General features: G+C 39.1%; 1 protein-coding gene across 1 annotated transcript in view; it reads right to left on the reverse strand.

Annotated features, from left to right (window-relative positions):
* Positions 1-20,389, reverse strand: part of MED13L (mediator complex subunit 13L) — a 194,486-nt gene that overhangs the window by 95,764 nt on the left and 78,333 nt on the right. Inside the window, exons 3-4 of the mRNA XM_074159479.1 lie at positions 7,044-7,128; positions 2,308-2,391 (exon numbers count right to left, since the gene is read on the reverse strand). Coding sequence (XP_074015580.1) covers positions 2,308-2,391; positions 7,044-7,128 — 169 coding nt within the window. The remainder of the gene's footprint in view (positions 1-2,307; positions 2,392-7,043; positions 7,129-20,389) is intronic.

Genomic DNA, 20,389 nt, shown 5'->3' on the forward strand with positions numbered 1-20,389 from the left:
TTGGTTATGAAGGCACAAAATACCGAAACACACTCAGTTGTCTCTTCTTCCTGTGACTGCTCCTTATTGCTTTATCTACACCAAGCAGCTGCTTGGAGCAAGAGTTTCACAAAGAGTTTACATGGAATTAATGTGAATCGCTTAATTTTTGTAAAGAGAGCTTTTTGTGCTATACTGAGAAAGAAACCTTAAAAGATTAAATAAATAATGTCTGCAGAAATTAGTCCCCAAAGCCTCCTGCTATTTTGCTGCTACTGCCATCAGCTGACTCTACTGTCAACTTGTGCAGTCTTTACTACCATCTCTCAGTACAATTAGTTAACTCCAGTGATACATTTATAGCAGAGAAATTAACAACCTGAAACAACATAAAACCTACCTCAAATTAGGCCATACTTATTACTGCTAAATAAATGCTCTTAAAATGGTGTCTATCCATAGGATCTACAGTGGCAAGTACATTACTAAAAACCAAACAAACCAACAACTCGCACAAACCAACAACAAATATCTTCTTCCTCAAATCAAGAGATTACCCTTCAACCCTGAAATTCTCAATAAAAATACAAGTTTTATGTATAAGAATACTTCAAATACAAGTTCAACATGAATTCTTTCTGTAACGTGTTCCAGACCAGATACATTCATGTGCATACTGTACACAGATTTACAAATGTAATTATCCCCTGCAGATCGTCTCACTGTACAAGTGATTTGGTGTTACACACATGTAAATAAGACACAGGGCCTACTATTCTGCCAGAATTCTCAAGTAACACCACCTTCCGTGCCAGTGCTGCTGCTGGGTTTGACAGACACCATCAACTGTATCAGCTGCTCTGCTCTTAAACTGATACATTCCAGGAACAGACACGAGACTCACAAATACATTTAATCTGAGCACTAAGGCTGCAGTGAAGTTGATAAAACAAATAGCTTTTGCTGAAAGGAGCTGCCTCCCTTTTCCAGAAGCTGGTAAAGACACCACTACTTATGTCACTCTAGAGAATTAATCTTCCAGAAAACTAAACTAGATCTTGATGTGATCAGAAAAGCAGCAGAGAAAAGAGGAGGGAGAAAGGTAGTTATGTACAGCCAGGACAAGCAAAGGCATGGAAAAAACCTGGACCTTTCAATGGCTTCCTGCCATAAGACCCATGTGAAATCAAAGATTACACATACACAGTGTAAGTCTGGTCAGCTACAAAAAGTAAAACAGCAATAAAAAATTCAGAAATTTCCCTGTGCTAAATTAATGCTTTCTGTTTTTAGAAAGACGACAAATCCATGTTTAATTAATGCATTATATCTTAAAAACAACTGCTGTTTGGAAGTACCTGGTTAACACAAAGTCTGTTACAGACTGAAGCCAACAGTTTGTAATACTACACTGTAACAGAGGTAAGAGACTTCTGTTGTAAGACAGCGCAGTGAGATAGAGAGATGAGAGGCAGAAGGTATGTATGATCTACGGAATGATTTCCACCTGTACCTACAGCTGCCATCAGACACGCTGTTGTGACTGTAGCTACGCCAGATGAAGAAGTTGCCACCCCAACTTCATCTCCACTTGCTCATTACCTTCAAATCTTCCAGCATAACTACATGTTTAGTCACTTCCTAACCCAGTTCTGTCAAAATGATTCCCGTTAGAAAATCTGTGTTTCAGCTTAACTCAGATTATTTTTGACAGAACTTGTTTAGCGGATGACTATAAATGCAAGTACCAGAAGATCTGAGAACACTGTAACCTTTAGAGCTAGGAGAGGAAATAGCAGTGAGCAAGTGGAGACAGCTAGCCCTTATCTATGGTTATCTTGCTGCAAAAGAAGGACATTAATCAAAGACACAGGTCTCATTTGTCAGCCTGCCAGTCAGTCAAAGCTACATATCAAGGCTGGCATCTTTAAAAAAAACAAGTAAATCTACATACTATTTATTTTACTGCTTAAAGTATCAGGCTGGGGTTAAGTGTCCAGAAATTCAAATAATTTGTTATAACCACCTGGAATTCTGTTGTATAATGAGAGAAACGGGCAGATGCTCTTCAAAAGATATTAAAAAAAAGTGACATTTCTGTGGAGTTCAGGAATTAAATACCAATCTACCTTCCTATCTTAAATTACCATAACAAGACCTGAAAAATTATTTACTTGCTTTCTGTGTACTACCGAAGTGAACAGTGTCTGTGCTTTTACTTGTTACATGGTAGAAGAAGCGGAAAAACTACCAAAATGCAGCATCAAATTGCTATCATGTAATATACAACACTGACAGGAACAGTACTTGATATATAGATCACCTTACCTTTTATTAACAGGCTTCTCATCTTTGTCATAGGGTCTTATGAACCACTTCCCAATTCTTACGAAGTTTTTATCCATCAAGCACCTAGAAAAATAATTACGGCAACAATTACTAGTTACATCTTAAGATACAATTAAAAGACAGCTTGGAGAACGGTAAATCTAAGGGATTGAGCAGCTGAATTTCCATCATATTGAAATCAACTTTGTAGCATTTGGGTTCCATGAAACTTTGCCACTTTCTATTTTCCCACACTAGTCACACAGAATCACTGTCCGAACTCTCGATGCTGTCACTGATGCTGATCTTCACATATGCATTATCCCCTCATCTCTGACAGAATCTTTTCCGCTCCATGCTACTTTTTGCTGAATGACCCATCACCGTATTTTTCAAACTCTTCTTCTTGAACAAAGACAATTCATAGCACTGATTACTTTCTGTGCAGTGTTTCTCTCACACTTCATGATAAAGAATACATATTCCTGTATTTTTGGGATGTAAATGGCATAGTATAGTATATGAATGACAGGAAATTGTATTAACCAAATAATAACAATGAACCCTTTTTCCATGGCATGATCCACAGCCTGATTTCAGGTGTTGAAACCTTCCATAGTTAGTTTCCTCTCTCAGAAGACCTCACTCCAACAAACATACTCCCAAGTTACCCGTTTTCTGTGGTCCCTTTAGAAGTGCACAATTTCTTGATAGAAACTGTTATGTTCTGCGGCTTTAAAAAAATACAAACCCCAAACAGTGAGGATGCAAAGTGACCATTACCCAATTCAGGTTGACAAGGAGCAACTGATGCCTTTCCAAGCCCACCTGGACAGAAAGATCCCACTAGCCCCGTAGGCCAACCCTATTTAAGTATGCTCCATACATCAAACATGCAGCTGAACATACTGCCCAAGGGATCACATACAGATATCTGTTATGAAGGAATATTTCTCAGTAAGGTAAATCTTATGTTTCAAAAAATCTGAAAAAGTGGTCATTTGTTGCTAGTGGTTTATTTACCATTATGAGCAATATACAAGCTTTCCCTATAAAACATATTTCATGTCTGATCACTATTTCTTTATTTAGATGGAGGAACTATACTTCTCCATTCTTCAAGGTTTTCCAACGGTTTATTCCTATAGCAGTTGCTAGAGATTAGCAAAAACAAAACAAAATTAAAAAAATCACATTAAGCTTTCTGGGAAAGTGCATTCTGCAGGGTTTAGAAAAACTGTGTGATCTATACTTCAAAAGCATACCTAGAAGACATAGATAGGAAATGGACGACAGACAATGCAGACACTAATATGCTCTTAATTCTTCTGTGTAAACTTGGCAGGGTTTCCCAAAGTTAAAGTTAGGCTGAAGAAAATTCTCACAGCACTTTCTCAAAGCAGAAAGAATCCAGCCCAGCTGAATATACCAATATCTTAAACTGAATTTGGAAGCAAAACCAGCAGAGATCTAAAGACACTGCTCTTGTGCTGCTGGGAAAAAAAAACAACCTATGCTTCAGCAACTGTTTCCCTAGGAAATATTTGCTATCAGAGAAAGTCTGTCAGTGTCAGCGTACTATATACAAACAAAAGGAAGTCTGTGAAGTTTACATCAGATCCCTAAGGAAAATAATCTGTACTAGCAAAAAATACAATAAACTCTCCCCCATCACACACACACACATTTTAACACCACCATCATCGTGTCTCATGATGGCAGGTTTAACTGCCTCAAACTAATGATACTTTGCTAGAAAAAATGTCTTCATGGGTAGATTTGGCCTTAAAAACCAGCCAACCTTCACATTCTAAGCTAAATCACGGGTTATTTAAGGTATGAAGTGGGAAACATGACTGCAGAAGCATGGATCTCAAAAGATTCAGCCAAGTGAACAATTAGTGACAGAAAGGCATTATTTTTGTCATATAAGCATTCAACAGTAACAAGCCTTTAACAGTAAGCTGTAATAATGAACCTGCGTAAAACAAAAAAAAAAGCTGGTCATAAAATCTCAAATGAGTATACACTTAAAAGCAGGTATTTAATCACACGAAATAACAACATAAACCACACTGAACTCCTTGTTTCATTTCTCTAGTTAAGGCTGAGTGGTGTTTTCTTCCTAAGCAGTACAGCTCTTAGAGCTTGTCACTGGCACTTGACCTCTCATATTTCTGATTTTTCTATGAAAAAAAAATGACCTGACAAGGGTACACTAATGATTATGAAATAATACCATAATAATTTGAGTATTATTTCCTCAGATCATCTTTTTTCTAATGTTCCAATTAACACAAACATCTGATCACTAATTTGGGTACTGAAGAAAAAAAAAAAAAAAAGAATATAAACAGTTGCATAAATACCCTTTATCACAGAATGGCTTAGGTTGGAAGAGACCTTAAAGATAATCTCGTTTCACACCCTGCCCTGGGCAGGGACACCTCCCACCAGACCAGGTTGCTCCAAGCCCCCTCCAACCTGGCCTTGAACCCCTCCAGGGATGGGGCAGCCACAGCTTCTCGGGGCAACCTGGGCCAGGCTCTCACCACCCTCACAGCAAAGAAGTTCTTCCCCACATCTCATCTCCATCTCCCCTCTTTCAGTGTTGAACCCTTCCCCCTCCTCCTAGGGCTCCCCTCCCTGATCCAGAGTCCCTCCCCAGCTTTCCTGGAGCCCCTTGAGGGACTTGGAAGGGGCTCCAAGGTCTCCCCGGAGCCTTCTCTTCTCCAGGCTGAACCCCCCCAACTCTCTCAGCCTGTCCTCACAGCAGAGGGGCTCCAGCCTTTGCAGCATCTCCACGGCCTCCTCTGGCCCCACTCCAACAGGTAGCGTTCTTGCCCTTCCCAGGATTAAGTTAAACGTCTCCCCTCCCTTCTTCCCAGTCACAGCTTCCCGTATTTTCAGGGCAGGTTTCACTCGGTCCGTCCCGACTCCTCATTGAGGTGACGGGTGGAGGCGGGGGACACCCGCCTGTCATGGCTCTTCCCACCGCCATTTGCTTCCCCGCCACAAGCCTTTTTCACCCCCCCGTCTCACAGAATCACAGAATCTTAGTGGTTGGAAGGGACCTTTGAGTCTCCAGCAGCTCTTCCCCACTTCTCCCTCGAGCAGGGCCACGCTGAGGCGCCGTGGGCCCCTCACTGGGCGGGAAAGCAGCTGAGGTGACAGAACCGGCTGGAACCGGTTCCGAGCAGCCTCCTCCCCCCCGCTCCCTCCCTCCGTCCCACAGAGGCTCCTCGGGCAGCTGAGGTACCCGCAGAGCGGCCGCAGGGCCCTGCTGAGGGAACTACGTCCTGGCGGGACACGAGAGGGTTTCCGAGAGAAAAAGATCTGTCCTTCACTAGCTGCAAAATAAACCAAAAAAAAAAAACCCTACAAAAATCACAGGCAACAGCCCTGTGGCTTTCTGGTAAGATCAAAAAGGAATTCAAAGCTCCTTTTTTATTAATCAAGCTTTTCCTAAACACAGGATAAAATGGGTCTTTAAAAATTGAAGCGTTACTTCTCTTTTTAAGAAAGCCTATACACTTTTTGCTATTATTTTAAATTAAATAATTATGACGGTAACTTAGGATTTGGTATGGCAAACAAAAACACCCCCAAAAATCTTTATATATGGACAGATATGGGGAGGTAACTTACAGTTAGAGGACACTCACAGAAACACAATGCAAACCTAATTGCTAATAAATCTACATCAAAGCAAATAGCTTATTTTCTGAGAGAAAAATACTACCTTTATCTTGTCTCATTTAATATCCTAACTGAAAAATATTCAATGCTACATTCTGCAAAATTACTGTAACACCAGGACACAGGAGAGGTGCATTACATTTTGTTGTTGTTCTTATTATAAATTCAGAAAGAGTGGGACTAGGCTAGCGACACTGAATTCTGAGAAGATCTCCAAATTCCCAAAAAGAACTGAAATATAATACAAAAGGGTGATGATGACCTGAAGAACTGCAGTAACAGAGAAGGAATAAAATGTGATAGTCCAAGACAACGCCATACGCTGAAGGCCTAGTAACGAAATAATCTTCAGTAAACTTAAGAGTTGATAACTGGATTAAGAAGAAAAAGCCCTAAGTGTATTAACTAATCACAGAAGAACTTTGCAGTCAAGTCATACATATATATGTATGTTATATACACACACACACGCATATATATGTGTGTGTCTGTATATATAATCAAGACAAAAGAAAGCAATGCTAGGATACATTAGGCCTCTCTGAGCCAGGAACTGTTAATCTTCACTCTGATTATTGAGCACAAATTTAGTCAAATTGTAACACACACATAACTAGAATGATTGGAAGAACAGACTTAAGACCTTTTAATATTATCTGTTAAGATATGTGCTATTTAACCTCATCAAAGGAGTTGGAGATCAGATATAATAATTCTGTGTAATCACATTCTCTATAAACACCTCGAGAAGGTGAAAACTTTTTTTGCATTTGAAATAGCTCCTTAACAAGAATGCAAGCAGAAGTATGTATCAACATTACTCTTTGAGTGTTTAATTAGTCTGCACAGCATTTTAATGACACATTATCAGAGTCAACGACTTAGGAGATCCATCTCTATCCTGCATCTCTTCCACTAAAGTTCTACCTCTAAAAAAATGCGGTTTAAGATCATTAACAATATAAATGGTCTGTAGGCATCCTACCTTATTTTAAACATCAAAATGAAATATTTGAGTGCAAAAGAGTTCTTCTTACCTTTCCAGAAGATTATGAATTGCTTTGAAGAGCAGGGTCCTACACTCGTAGGAAAGTCCATTCTCCCACAATCCTTCTTCCACCACTACAAAAACATAAAATGCCAACATGCTCAGAATAGGGAAATACAAACATTTATACAAAACATAACTCCAACAGTTGAACAGTTATTTTCAACAGCTGAAACAGTTTCATGAAACACGGTACTATTACCCATATTGCCAAAGTAGCTTTTATCTTCACTTGCTGAAGACACCAACTTTGAATTAAAAAAAAAATAAAGCAAAACCAAATGCATAAAAGTAAACACATTTGTTTGTAGCATTCAGTATTAAAGTAGGTGGTGAGGAATTCACGAGCATTCTTTGCCATGGCTACCAAGAGATCCTTTAAAACCTAACCGCAGATGCAGACAACCAAGAAACAGAGTGAATCATTAAAGGTGTAAAATCAATTTATATAACTTAGACAACTATCCTGAACCTCTCACTGTCACTCTCAAGTGAAATTCTTCCACTGTACTGACTTACACTATTGCAGTTTAAACAATACACAACAAATATGAGTTACACAGCAGTTTTTTATTCCAAAATAAAAATTGTGAACTTTGTACCAAACTGCAGAGATTTTAGAGAGTTAAAAGAAATAACCTATTAATCTCTCACAGTGGAGTGCAGCGTGAAATACCTGAAGGGTATACAAACCTCAAAAAGATCTGTTCTCCTTACTCCATCACTTTTGGATGCTAAAACTACCAACAGTAAAACTATTTTTGCTATGCCTCCACCAGATCGTAAATCTTATTCAGCCAGAAGATGCAATCTCAGCTGCAGAGTAAAACCAGATGATCAAATGACTTTGTCAAGGAGTAAGAATTTGTTAATTGTATGGGTTCTGTCGTTTCAATTTTACAGGAATACTCTGCAGATCTTTAGAAATGCAAACACAAAATTCTACAGCATGTTAAGAACTGAATACTTAACACCCCTCCTTGGCCAATTTAAAGGATGAAACCTTCCAACAGCACGTCTATCATGCAGAGATTATTATCTAAGTATAGTTTACTCTACAATCATGTTTAAAGTAAAGCTTCTAAGGAGTTTCTGCTGTATTAAAAATACTAATATTGCCAGCAGTCTTCAACTACGGCTTCAAAGCCTCAAACCCAGCATTGTTCATTATTCTGCTGCTTCTCCCAGTAACCATAAGTCATATAACCTCAAACAAGAAGAGGCACATTTTTTTGAACGTGTAATGTTGTGATATATTAATACTGGTAACAGAGCCGCTCTCCTATTACAGAATGAAAGAGCCAGGGCTTTAGTACCTAAATCACCTTATCAAACAGCACAGTTACTCCCTCAGAAGAAAAAAGCAGACTTGGGCTTTTGGGCACAAGCACGAGCCAAATATCTTTCCCTGTAAAACCATTAAAAAGATGCTTTAATGCTTGCAAAACCTTACTGACACTGTGAATGTAATGTGCTATAGATGTTTGCTACAAAGAAATTCACATGGACTCAGATTTTCTGTTTGAAACAGTATTTTTAAGAAACTTCAGAATATCTGTGCATTTTCAGAACTATTGATGTATACATTCTATATAGTTCAGAATCACCGAAGCTGAAGAAGCTGCAAAGCTGGTACAGTTTCACACTTAAAAACTACACAATTCTCAAATACATAAACAGTTATATATTAGAGTATGAGAGAGATCACACCTGAGTTCACCTCTATGGAAACACCACATTTAAACAAAAATTAAGGGTATTTTGACAGAATTTGTAAAAATCAAGAGAAATTCACTATTATATAGCACTGAGCTCTTCGCAAATTTGACCCTAACCCCGTGCCAGAAGCCAGTATCGTACCTCCATTAACTTCAGAGACAAGAATTTATTCCATGACTTTACAGGAAACTTCTCATAGCCAGTTCTGATGGTCTCAGTCATAACTCACTAACTTTTCCCAAGTATGCACAACAAACCAGTGGGACCCAATTAAAGAACAGCTTGTATTATCTCTCAAAACTGCTTTCTGCAAGTATATTTTTGCCACTGACTCCAGAAGAAATAAGATAGATCATACTGCTTTACACCATTTCTAAGGTAATATGCTGTTGAGTTGAAATAATTTTAATACCAAATTCTTCAGGTACTGAACATTACCTGTATTCTTTTGCCCTGCTTAGCTGTGAGTGGCACAGCTCCTCTTTAGGCTACGCATTCCTATTATTCTTCCACAAACTGGGATCCCGTTCCCCAGGACTGGTGCGACACCAACTGCCTATGGATCCCAGCAGAAGGGACTGAAAAGGAGGGAATGGAAGTTGGCAGCACTCCCCTCCCTACAGAGCAACATAGCTGGATTCCTGGTTATCCTGCGCTTGGGAGAAGGAACAGCCGTGCAAGAGAATGCGACCCAAAGCCCAGGAAAAGCAGGTAAAAGCAGCATTAGCCTCACGGTGGAGACCTTTGTAGGTAAGTCCCAAGGGTCAACTCTGCCAATGAGACCAGCCTGGCTGAGGAGCAGCCACTGAGTAGGACAGGGAAAAGGGGGAAGACTGAAGTTGTATCATCCCTCAATATTTTAATTGTCCAAACTGGCTTTCTTATTACTTGGCATTCACATAAAAAAAAAAAGATATGAAATGGAAATAAAATTATTCCCCTATTAAACTTAACTCTAAGTATATCATAAGACATCTTCATAACCATTTTCCTATAATAATGTCTTTTGATTCCCAGATACATTAATGCAATACACTTACTGTAGTTACCTCTAATACTTCTTTATCCTGCTAAAAAATGTTCATTGCACAATTGATAGTACGTACATGTGTCCGTTGCAGTAAAAATGGTGAGAAAAAATTAGAACTGCAGCATTTCACTTCCTCTCTGCTCTGTGGCTTCCTGGTCCAGTCTCCAAAAGAAAAGAGCTTAAATAACTGGAGCAAGTTACAACTTCAAGATGCAAACAGTGATCAGTAACAAAACTTGGCAAAACACTAGAGGTTAGACTATCCCGGTAAACTGTGAAGTTCCTCACACTGTAATAATGTAACTAGATTTTAGAAGAATATTTTAAATTCCTTATAGAAGATTGAACTGGGAAATAATTGTTGGTCTCTATCTGTCTACACAAGGATTTGTAAAGCTTTTAAACACTCAACACTCTCAACTCCAGCCCTCACCAGCCTTTCAGTGCCGCCTGACAGCATTTTCTGGCACACCGTAACAGAAAGCAGGTGCTGCAGAGGTTCAGAAACATACTTGGGCCAAACACCTAGATCCTGCCCTGAAGGTATTTTCTGTTACTCTAGTTGAAATATTTCTCTTTAGGAGGCAACAAATTTGAAGCTGTGAAAGCCATCTTCAAAAAAGAAAACTTCTAGGGGAAGAATCAAGTAAAGATTGAATTTTAGTAAGAGCAAGAGCTCAACAGAGCAGGTAACTGCTTTTTGCTCCATGGAAGCCAGAGGGGAGATGAGTTCTGGAGAGGCAGCAAAGCAAATGGGACAAAAACGTGGGTCACCACTTGCCAGGTCCTGGGTAGACAAAGCCATCACTAATCTGATCTGTTGTTTGCGGCACTCCCACTTTGAGCAGGACATCAGACTGGATGACCTCCGGGAGTCCAGGCTCCTTCCCACCTGCATGATCTGTCAGATCTACTGATCCTCAACTGATAGAGACCTGTATCTCTCCCTGTGTGTAGGTATATATATTTTTCTGTGTATGGTAACTACCCTATCTAAGCATGTGTACATTCCAGAGTAGTCAAGGATGACAACTGGGAGTAGCATTTACTTTCTTGTACAAGAGGCAGTTCATCCCCTTCTCGCTGTTTGTCCTGCAATAGAGAGGTAACTTTACCACTACATTTCTCACCAAAATAAGCAACCGCTATGTGTGTTTTGTTGCTTTTTAAAAAATGAAATCACCTCTCAAAATAAACAACTAACTCTAATAATACTCCATCGCTCAAAATGTGGATTCTTGGAAAAAATCAGGAGGATAAGGTCACAGTATCTCTGCCATTAACTCTAATTCTACAAAATGTTTAGTCAATATAGCCAGTCTAACTGCCCTTACTATATCATTCTTGGTACGTGCTCTTTAAATCCAGTGGAGAGAGCGCTAAAGAAGCATATGGATCCAAAGAAGTGTGAAATTGTCAGTATCTTTCAAAAGGGCGGGGGGAGTGGGAGGAAAGACTTGAGATAGCCAATCTTGTACAAACCCACTCCATTCATGTATCTGAAGAGGCATCATTGTTTCAATCTATGAGTTAAGAAAGTGAATATATAAATAAATATAATGACCATATAAATAGCCCTTAAAATTTTCATGGAAAGTTACTAACACACCAAAGCAATGTTTTCACAGATACAATGGCAAAAAAGAATTCTGCGTAAACTGACAGGGCACTGTGTAGTAAAAAGGAAAGTTAGTTACAGCTGAGTACCTGCCTATCACCATTATCCAACGTACACGTGTGTACAGGAGTGAGGTAAAACACCTTTTGGTTAAAACACCTGAAAAAGAATACAATTCAATGTTTTTCAAGTGCAAACAAATCTTCACAGAGAAAATACTTTTTATTTTCCCATTGCCAAGATATTATTAGTAGAAAACACAAAAAGAAAAAAAAAAGTGTATTTCACTCATATGATAATGGACTATGATCAAGGTGCTAAATCTCCCTGCTAGTCTCCATACAAAATAGGAATTAATCGATAACCTCACATCTAAAGTTTTTTAAAATGTTTATTAGCATTTTTTTCCCACAGGTTCAAAAAATTAACAGAACATTTGTGCTGATTTTTAAGCTTATCCTTGCAGATCAGATGTTAGAAGAATTAAAGCCAACTACAATAATTTAGACTTACACTGGAAATTTATAATTTAAACATACATTAATGAGCAGCTTAGTTGGCTTGGGGTCTTTTTTTTATTTTCAAGTCAGAGATATTAAAGTCTTCAAAGTGTCCAATGATTTTTATGAAGCCAGCCATGTTCTCAAAAAAAAAAAAAAAAAAAAAAAGAACCATTATAAAAATTTCAAGGAGAGAAGTCACAGCAAAATATCAAAGCAAATACTTCAATAATTTTAGGTCTCCCAGCAGAGATACGGGGAAGATAATAAGATCTCTGTTCTGCTTCAGTGACCAAACTGACATATTTTACTTAAAAGAAACATAGGAAGGAAGGAGAGAAGCAAGTTGAGACTGTGTCGGCATCGCAGAGATAGTTATACCTTTAAGAAATTCAGCCACCCACATTTTAATAATTCAGGTCACACCGCCTTATGCAGTTTAAAAGTAGAATTAGTTTCAAAGAATACATATTTCCTCAGAGCTATGTTACATATTTCCTTTTAATGTATCATATTGCAGCAACAGCTGAAATGAACGTCTAGACATCAAAAACAGTCTTTATTCCCACCTACTGCTTTTTTGCCTCAGGCATCAAAACTAATGAAACCTATTATCCAGAACACTGACTTCAGTTACCGCATTGGCCACTGCAAATACGAAAAAACACTCTGGGACAGGACCAGTTATTCAGCCATTAAAATTACTGAAAATCAATTTCTTGCTGCACACTGCAGAAATACTGATAGATTAAAGCAGGACACATGGGACAAGGAGATTACTTGGAGGGAAGATTACTATGTCAAACTGCTGAGGACGGGGAGTCACTCAGCTACTCGGGATTCATACTCAGAGCAGTGCGTGTTCCCTCTTACTCTTTGATATTCTGTCTCCTTGTTACCATGAACTATGAAGAATGTTGTGTGGTTTTTTTTTTCCCTGTGTAGCTACAGTTTTTAAAAACACGTGGCCAAATAACTGGAACAAAATCAGAAACTCAATTACTAAAAGCAAGCATTTAATTTTTCATTTTAATTTTTATTAACGTGCCCTTAAAACAATATTTCAAAGACCAACTAGCATTTTGAAGCATCATTTCTTCTAAAAAATTGAGTTAAAAGAGTAACAAAGCAATGCAATGGTACATTAATTCTGAAAAACTATATTATACCCATAAAAATCCAATTAAACGCAATGCTATTGATCGATCATTGTTATACTGCCATTGATCACCTTGTAAAATCTGCGTTTGAAGTCATTAGTGATTAAATTGACTTATTACTAAATCAGATTCAACCCACTTAGAGATCTAATTTCCTTGCACTGGTTATGATTGTAGGGAAATTGTACTGCTTACTCGCACAGTACTGAGAATTCATCTCGGCTCTCTGTCTCCCAAAACACAACCAGTCCAGAAGAAGGGCTCACCAGAACGATCCATCTGCAGTAAGCTATTTGCAAACAGAGCTTATGTGAAGGTGCTGCACGTGCCCAGCAGCTTTGCCAATCAATGTCCCACAATCCAGGTGTCCTCAACAGCACCAGTTCCGTACCACACTGCATTAAGGACGACTTATGGCTGAAGATCGCTGTTCAGACATGACCCGAGTTTGCATTTCAATAGATCACAATTTTCTATACAAAAACTAACGTTTTCAAGTAGAGTCGATGATGAAACTAAAATTGTTGCACTTCAGAAAGATAAATAAAACCTTCAAAGGCACCAGCTGTTGAATATCACAGGAATACTACGAGGCTTTAATTGTTGCGCATTGAAACAGAAATCAGCATAATAGCTATTTATTGAAAAACAGATGGTAGGTAACTATCTGCACTTAGATCACGTTTGCACTACTTAAAGTATTCCTTTTATTGCCTCCTCGCTCCTAGTAGGTACAAAATTGTTTTTTATAAAAATATACATTTAAATGTTCCATTCTCTCCCTCTTCCCGTCCCACACTCTCACATTCCTCCACGGTCTCTTCTGCCTGTCTATTGTCACACACCCCGCTGCAGCCCTTCACAGTGACATTTCCTGGGTACCACACTTAACTATGCAACATTTCAAAGGGCACTAGGGACAGACTGGCCACGCAAAATACGTAATCACTTCTGGTTGTTTAGAAGTTCACTTCAAAATATTCCAAAAATCCAGGGGTAATATCTAACTTCTCCAAAACCAGAATTATCATCTATGAAATCAGCGTAAACATTTCTGTGTAATTATAGCTCAAGCCTGCTTTCTATGTAGGAATGCAAAATTAGCTATGCCAGAGAGCTGAGCAGCTCGCTTCAGAGATGGAAGAGATTCCAAATAAAACAGTTCAGTTTGCTGTGAGGTTTTTGCTTTGCGTGCTTTTTACAATCACCAGCTCCGTCCCAAGAAAGAGTAAAATGAACGTTAAAATACGGCACAATTTTCATGCGGTTTACACTGCTTCCTGAAGTAACACGGGAAGTTGTTTGCAGCCTGGAACCTGCTCCCATGCGCCAAAAAATCCCCCCCAAATCCCCGATTTACACTGTTTGATTTGTCCTGCCCTGTGTTTATGTTAAGTAGTTTTATTTGCAAGCTACTTGCATCTTTCTTTGCAGACTTATTTCCTATAGATGAAAAGCATTAACCTGACCATAGTGAAAGTGGGACTGAGATTTGAGAGATTCTCATCCTCCTCCTCTGAAGTGTTCAGGGTTAAGGATGCCATTAAGAAGTACTTTAAGTTTACTCCCAGGAGTTTCTAGCATTTCCTCCCACATTTTTGAACTTTGCATTTTTGGTTACATTTTGTTTCCCTCTTCAGTTCTCTGGTATAAAGGCATTAAAAAGTATTTTCTCAGAAGAGCATAAAAGTAACCCCCCAAAATTGAAGGAAAATAGATTTAAAAAAAAACAAAACTATTACCATGCTTTCCTAATCCCAGGAAACAATCTCCACTCTCCAAACTTTCTTTGCTCTCTTCGTTCCCCTTCCAAATCTCCAAGTCTTCATTTCCCCCCATTCCCACTGACCACCTTACAGGTCATTCCACACATTGGCTGCAACCCCCCCCACTTCTGCCTTTTGATCTTTCTAGGTTCAAAGGAAATAAAACTACTGAATTATATCTGCACCAGTAAGGTCTTCCTCTCTGCACCGATAATGTAATGAGAACGCAGACTTTTATTTTTCTTCTCTGAACATGACTGTTGTTTATCATCGAGAGCACACAGAGCATATTTCCCCCTCCCCTACAGGCGAGGAGCTCTGTTGGAGGTAACACAATGTACGAGGGCAGCGAGTCTCTGAAGAGAAATTAGAGCAAGTTCAGCCATCACCAGAGTAACACCAGGCTTGTTCTTAGGAAAAATACAATTCATATTAATCCATACTTGGAAAGCGAAAGGAACCAGAAGTCTTTTCTCATTTATATGGTATGCAAGACGTCATTCTTGAAATACAGACAGATCCTTTTGGAAAGCAGCACCGGGATGCTTGCTTCCCCCTGAACACAGGTCTGCCTTACAAACAATTGCCCAGCTCAAGACAGACGATTCCGTTTTAAACTGCAATTCTGAGGAGCAAGGTCCCTGTAAAGCTTCCACTTGCCACTCAACGCTTCCAGTGGCCCTCCCGCCCCAGCCCTGGTGAGCAATGCCCGCGGCTGCGGGGAGCGCAGGGCACGCAGCAGCATCCCCCCACGGCGCTGTGCTGGCCACCCTCATCCTAGAGAGCGTGCTACAGGAGGCTCAGCGCTGGCCCAGGGCACTCTGCGGCGTGACCGAGAGAACGTGGAAACACGATTCATTAGACATGCCTGGAGTGACAACAATGGAACCGCTTCTTCCTGCCTTTCATTTCTTACATTTCGTGGAGGCTAATGCAGTCGCGTTACACAACGAGCACATTTACAGCCAGGAAAAAAAATATAATCATCTTTAAGGAAGCCAGCTTTTTTCATGATGATTTGCTGCTTTGCAATACGCTTGCAGGCTGCCACAGTTTTTAATCGATATGTTAAGGCTCCAGATGTAAGAAAGACAAGATCTCCAACCCACCCAAACAGGCATTTATAGGGAATTCAAAGGTGTGATGCTGCCCGGTCTCTCCATGATCACAGCTATCTTCCCTGAGCTAGGCTGTACGCTGAGGAACAGAAAACTCTATTTCTATCTTAGTTGTATGCTTATTTAACCAAGTAAATATTTGAGTTTCCATTAGCTAAAATTTGAGTTTACTCTCCTGCCCAAAAATTAAGAATTGTGCTTATTTTTTCCTCACTTCACTCTTCCTTTTGGTACCATGTCATTACTTACAGCCCCCAGCCTACCATATTCTTCTTTTATTTTTTTTAACTTAATGGTTATAGAAATAACAATTTTCATTAGAAAGTCTTCTTTTCCTTAACTTACTTGTAATGCTACACTGTGAGAAAACAAGACTTTGATTTAACTAAGGAATACAGGAAGTATTTTTATAGCAGCCTCCCATTTTAACCATATATCAGGTACCACAAACACAGAAGAGCTAAAGGCTGCGAGTGTGAACTACAGCGCTAATTCCACTTTATGTGGAACACAGTAGATAAGTCCTCTTCATATTACTATTTGAAAAGTGGAAAAGGAGTTGAGCAACCACATTTGCATTTAGTTTACACATAATTTGAAAATGATTTAAAGCTTCTTTTACTACTTGTTTTCGTACGTCCCCACTGGAATTCGTTACAATATTTTACACAGGAGCGAACTGCAAAATTGACTTTGCAATTTGTTTACTTAAAAACTTGCTGAAGCAAAAGTTGAAGCGACTTCAAAAACCCCAAACCCCATCCATCAATCACCAGACATAAAACCAGAAAGCAATAGTTAGCAATAGGCAAACCCAAATTTAATATTGCTGGCAGATTTTTTGAGGAGCAAAGTTAAGCAATAAATTTCGGCGTATAATGTTTATACGTACTTTAGGAGCAGAGGGTCAGGCTACAGCAATAACCTAGTATCACTGCAAAAAGGTCTATGGTCAGACTCGATGCTGGTAAATGAAGTACTGTGTTTTCAAAAGAAAAGGTAAGTTTCCAGACTCTCAGGTTTGCTACTATTTTTTGAAAAAAACTGAAAAATGCATCTTAAGTTTAGGTATTAAGAACAACAGAAGTGGTTGAAATGAAGTCTCTTTTTAAAAATGTGACAGTACAAACCGTTTCCCCTCATACACAGGTGTTTTTTGAAAGAACAGCAGACTTTCAAAACCACAGGCACGGGATAAAAGGCTAGAAAGCACTTCAGAGACAAGACAATCGTATTTTTGTCATTTTGCTTGTTCTTTACTGGATTTAGTGCTTCCCAAGAAACATGCCAAAATACTTTGTGCTCTTCTATAAGCAAAGGTTTACTGTCGCTTGCCACTGTTTCAACAGGAGTAAAAGTGAAATAACAGCTTTTGTGCAACACGACCCTATATCGAGTTCTACCAACAAAGTGGTCTGATCTTTAGGCAGCAGAACATCAAGCGGGTCTTTATATCTAGTTTTGTCATCTTCTGACACAGAGCCGGCAGAGGGAGCTGCGCGTAACCAGGTCCCGGACTCTTCCCGTAGGATCTGTTTTTCAGATTAAGGATACGAGATCATACATGCTAAAAATAAAACCTCTGGAAAAAAAAAAAAAGACCACATTCAATAATAAACGTAGTAGAAGTGGGCCAATTTTGAGTAGGAATAGTTTAATTGCTACTTTTAAAATAAAACCCTCTGTATGAAACAGTTTTAAAAGCAGAATAATTTCCTTGAAGAATAATCTAGTCAAAGCGCCCCGTATCAAATCTGTATAACGATCCCTTGAGAGAGGCTAAATAAGATCTGTGAAAATCCGTATGTCCATTGCTTCCACTGCTTGAACGGACGCTTGGATGTTTTCAGGCATCTTTGATTTTTAACTAATATTGTTTCACACATTTGGTCTTTCCTGGAAAGTTTCCCCCTTAACGAGGCTGCTGCAATGGTGCTACACTGAAGTAGCTTTTTCATAACGCTGAGCTTCACGAACACTGCTTATTACTACAATTGCTACAACGGCAGCACCTTTCGACACAGGAAACTTCAGATGTGCTTGGATTCTGCCATTTTGCTGATTCTATGAAGGGGGAGGAAATCAGACAAGCACAACAGAGGGCTGTTCGAAAGGCTGGCCAGGCAAGGCGAGAGGGACAAACACAAACCACAAGTATTAAAAACTCACTCCTGGAAACCAACCCCTCTCCCTGCCTATTCCCCAGCTATCCCAATCTGTCACGCAGGGAATGCTACAGATGTTCTTTCATGTGGGGACAGAAAAACATTTTCTTATTTTTAAGAATACATTTATTCTTATTTATAATCAGAAGATAATAGAGAAAAAAAATATAGTTATGAAGATGACGCAACATGGTTTACAGCACTGAGGATGGAAAAAAAAAAAAAAATTACTGAAGACTGGAGAGCCATCCTGGAAACATATGAATCCTTGGAATTGTGCACAATAACAAACTAAGTATCAAGATTTTACAGACTACCTGAGGCCATCAAATATGCACCTTTTCTCATAGTCATTAAGTCTGAATATATAAAGCAATTATTTACAGCCATTCCTGTTCTATAAAGATCTCTTCTACCAGAGTTTCTGCAAACAGAAGGCAGAATTGAGAACCACTCCCCTGACAATAAGCGGGCACTGAGAGGAACGGCCCGGGAAGAGACGATGACTTTCTATACAACCAAAAAAGTAATGCAACTTCTGAATGCTTTGTACCGGGAACTCCTTCTAAAGATCAGTTTTATAAAATTTGAGAAAACACATCTACAAAAAAATTCCCCTTCACGGGCACCTCCTGTATTCGCTGCTGGAATTATTTCAACAGGAGCCATCTCCCTGGCTGCTGATTCTGCAATGCAAATGTAGTATGTTGTTCACTTTACAGGCTGTTGCCATGGATATTAATGTGATGTCATAAATTGTTACATCTTCATTGAAGAAACAAAATGAAAGGGCTTGTAAGCAGGAGAAGAATAAGAACTCATCTAAGAGAGCTTATTTAAGAATAAGCAACTGTTGTACAAATCACAAACAGAAGAGATAGACATAAATTTGTATTTTAATTTAGCATTGTTGAATGTTCTTCTACATAAGACCTACCTAAAAGGTTATAAATTACCTATTTCATTTTACTCCTTAATTTCATTGGACTGTTACCTGCACAGCGGGACCTCCTCAGCAACAAATAAAACAGCACCGCTGTAATTTATCTTTTCATCATGGTTGAAACTCACCTTATACATCAGGCGGTGGCTAAGCTTCCCAGCAACGCCTACATGACTCTCTGCTCCTTTTCCTTTCATTCCAGCCCGTTTCACTAACCAACTACATTTATTGCATATGGGCCATGTCAGAAGCGTGGCAATTGCAAGTACTCGATTTATGAAAAAGCAGGGTTGCGGATCGCCCCTAAAAATCAATATATTTCTAAAGTTTTGCTCTCCGAGGACTCCAGGAATAAACAGTAACAAAATTTGCCTTTGCCTTATTAAACAGAAGTTAAGATTATGGCATGTTAATCTACTTTATCTGTAGATATACACTAAGAGAGAAGGAAAGAATAATTTAGCTTAGAGAAAAGTATAACAGTATAAAGCACACCCAAAGCTCACAGTCAATTTACATCTCTTAGGATGAAGAGAATCCAGGATTTCTCTCATTTTCAATTAGTTAAACTGTCTTGCTTAATCTTTTTCCCAAACAGTTTAGCTTTTCTGAAAGTGGATTTAATTAAGTCGAAAGACACACAGCTACTGGGGGATGAACGGGCATTTCTGCCTGCTCAAGCCTGCCAAGCAATAAACTGCAGATGAATCAGGCCATTTGCATGACCCAGGGATCGACATAGCCCGTTTCCTGCCATCACAGTCACCAAAACACCAAAGATCCACCCAAAGGTGGAGGCAGCATTTTTTAAGGAGAATCCTTGCACCGCCTAACCAACTCTACCACTGCGATGCTCTCCGACCTCCTTGGAAACCGATTCACTCCTCCTCAACTTCCGAGTATTTCCTTTCTCAGCTCGAATAGGAAAAAAAGAAACCTCAAAATTGGCCTGTGTTTCTGAGGTCTTGTGGCACTTTTATCCAAGTCTACTAGTTCAGTGATAACTCATCTATTTACAGTGGTATGTAAAGTGTTCTTCCTCTTTTCAAACTTACTTGAATTGCATATGAAGTGGAAAAAATCCAAGCCCTGCCATTCAAATCAGCCATCCAACATTTACACAAGTTCAGACAACACAACAGATCCCATCTTGCACAATCTAAGATCATTTTCCCTGGGCTCATCTGTTGCTTCCACTTCTCCATTTGATCTAACGAGGAGTCTTAACCTTTTCCTCAGAGTCTCTCGCTACTTAGCTCTTCATTGTAATTTGTTAAATACCATTTTGTTCATACACTGCAACTCATCTGAGGGGA

This window comes from Numenius arquata, chromosome 16 (genome assembly GCF_964106895.1).
Source record: "Numenius arquata chromosome 16, bNumArq3.hap1.1, whole genome shotgun sequence".
Taxonomy (NCBI): domain Eukaryota; kingdom Metazoa; phylum Chordata; class Aves; order Charadriiformes; family Scolopacidae; genus Numenius; species Numenius arquata.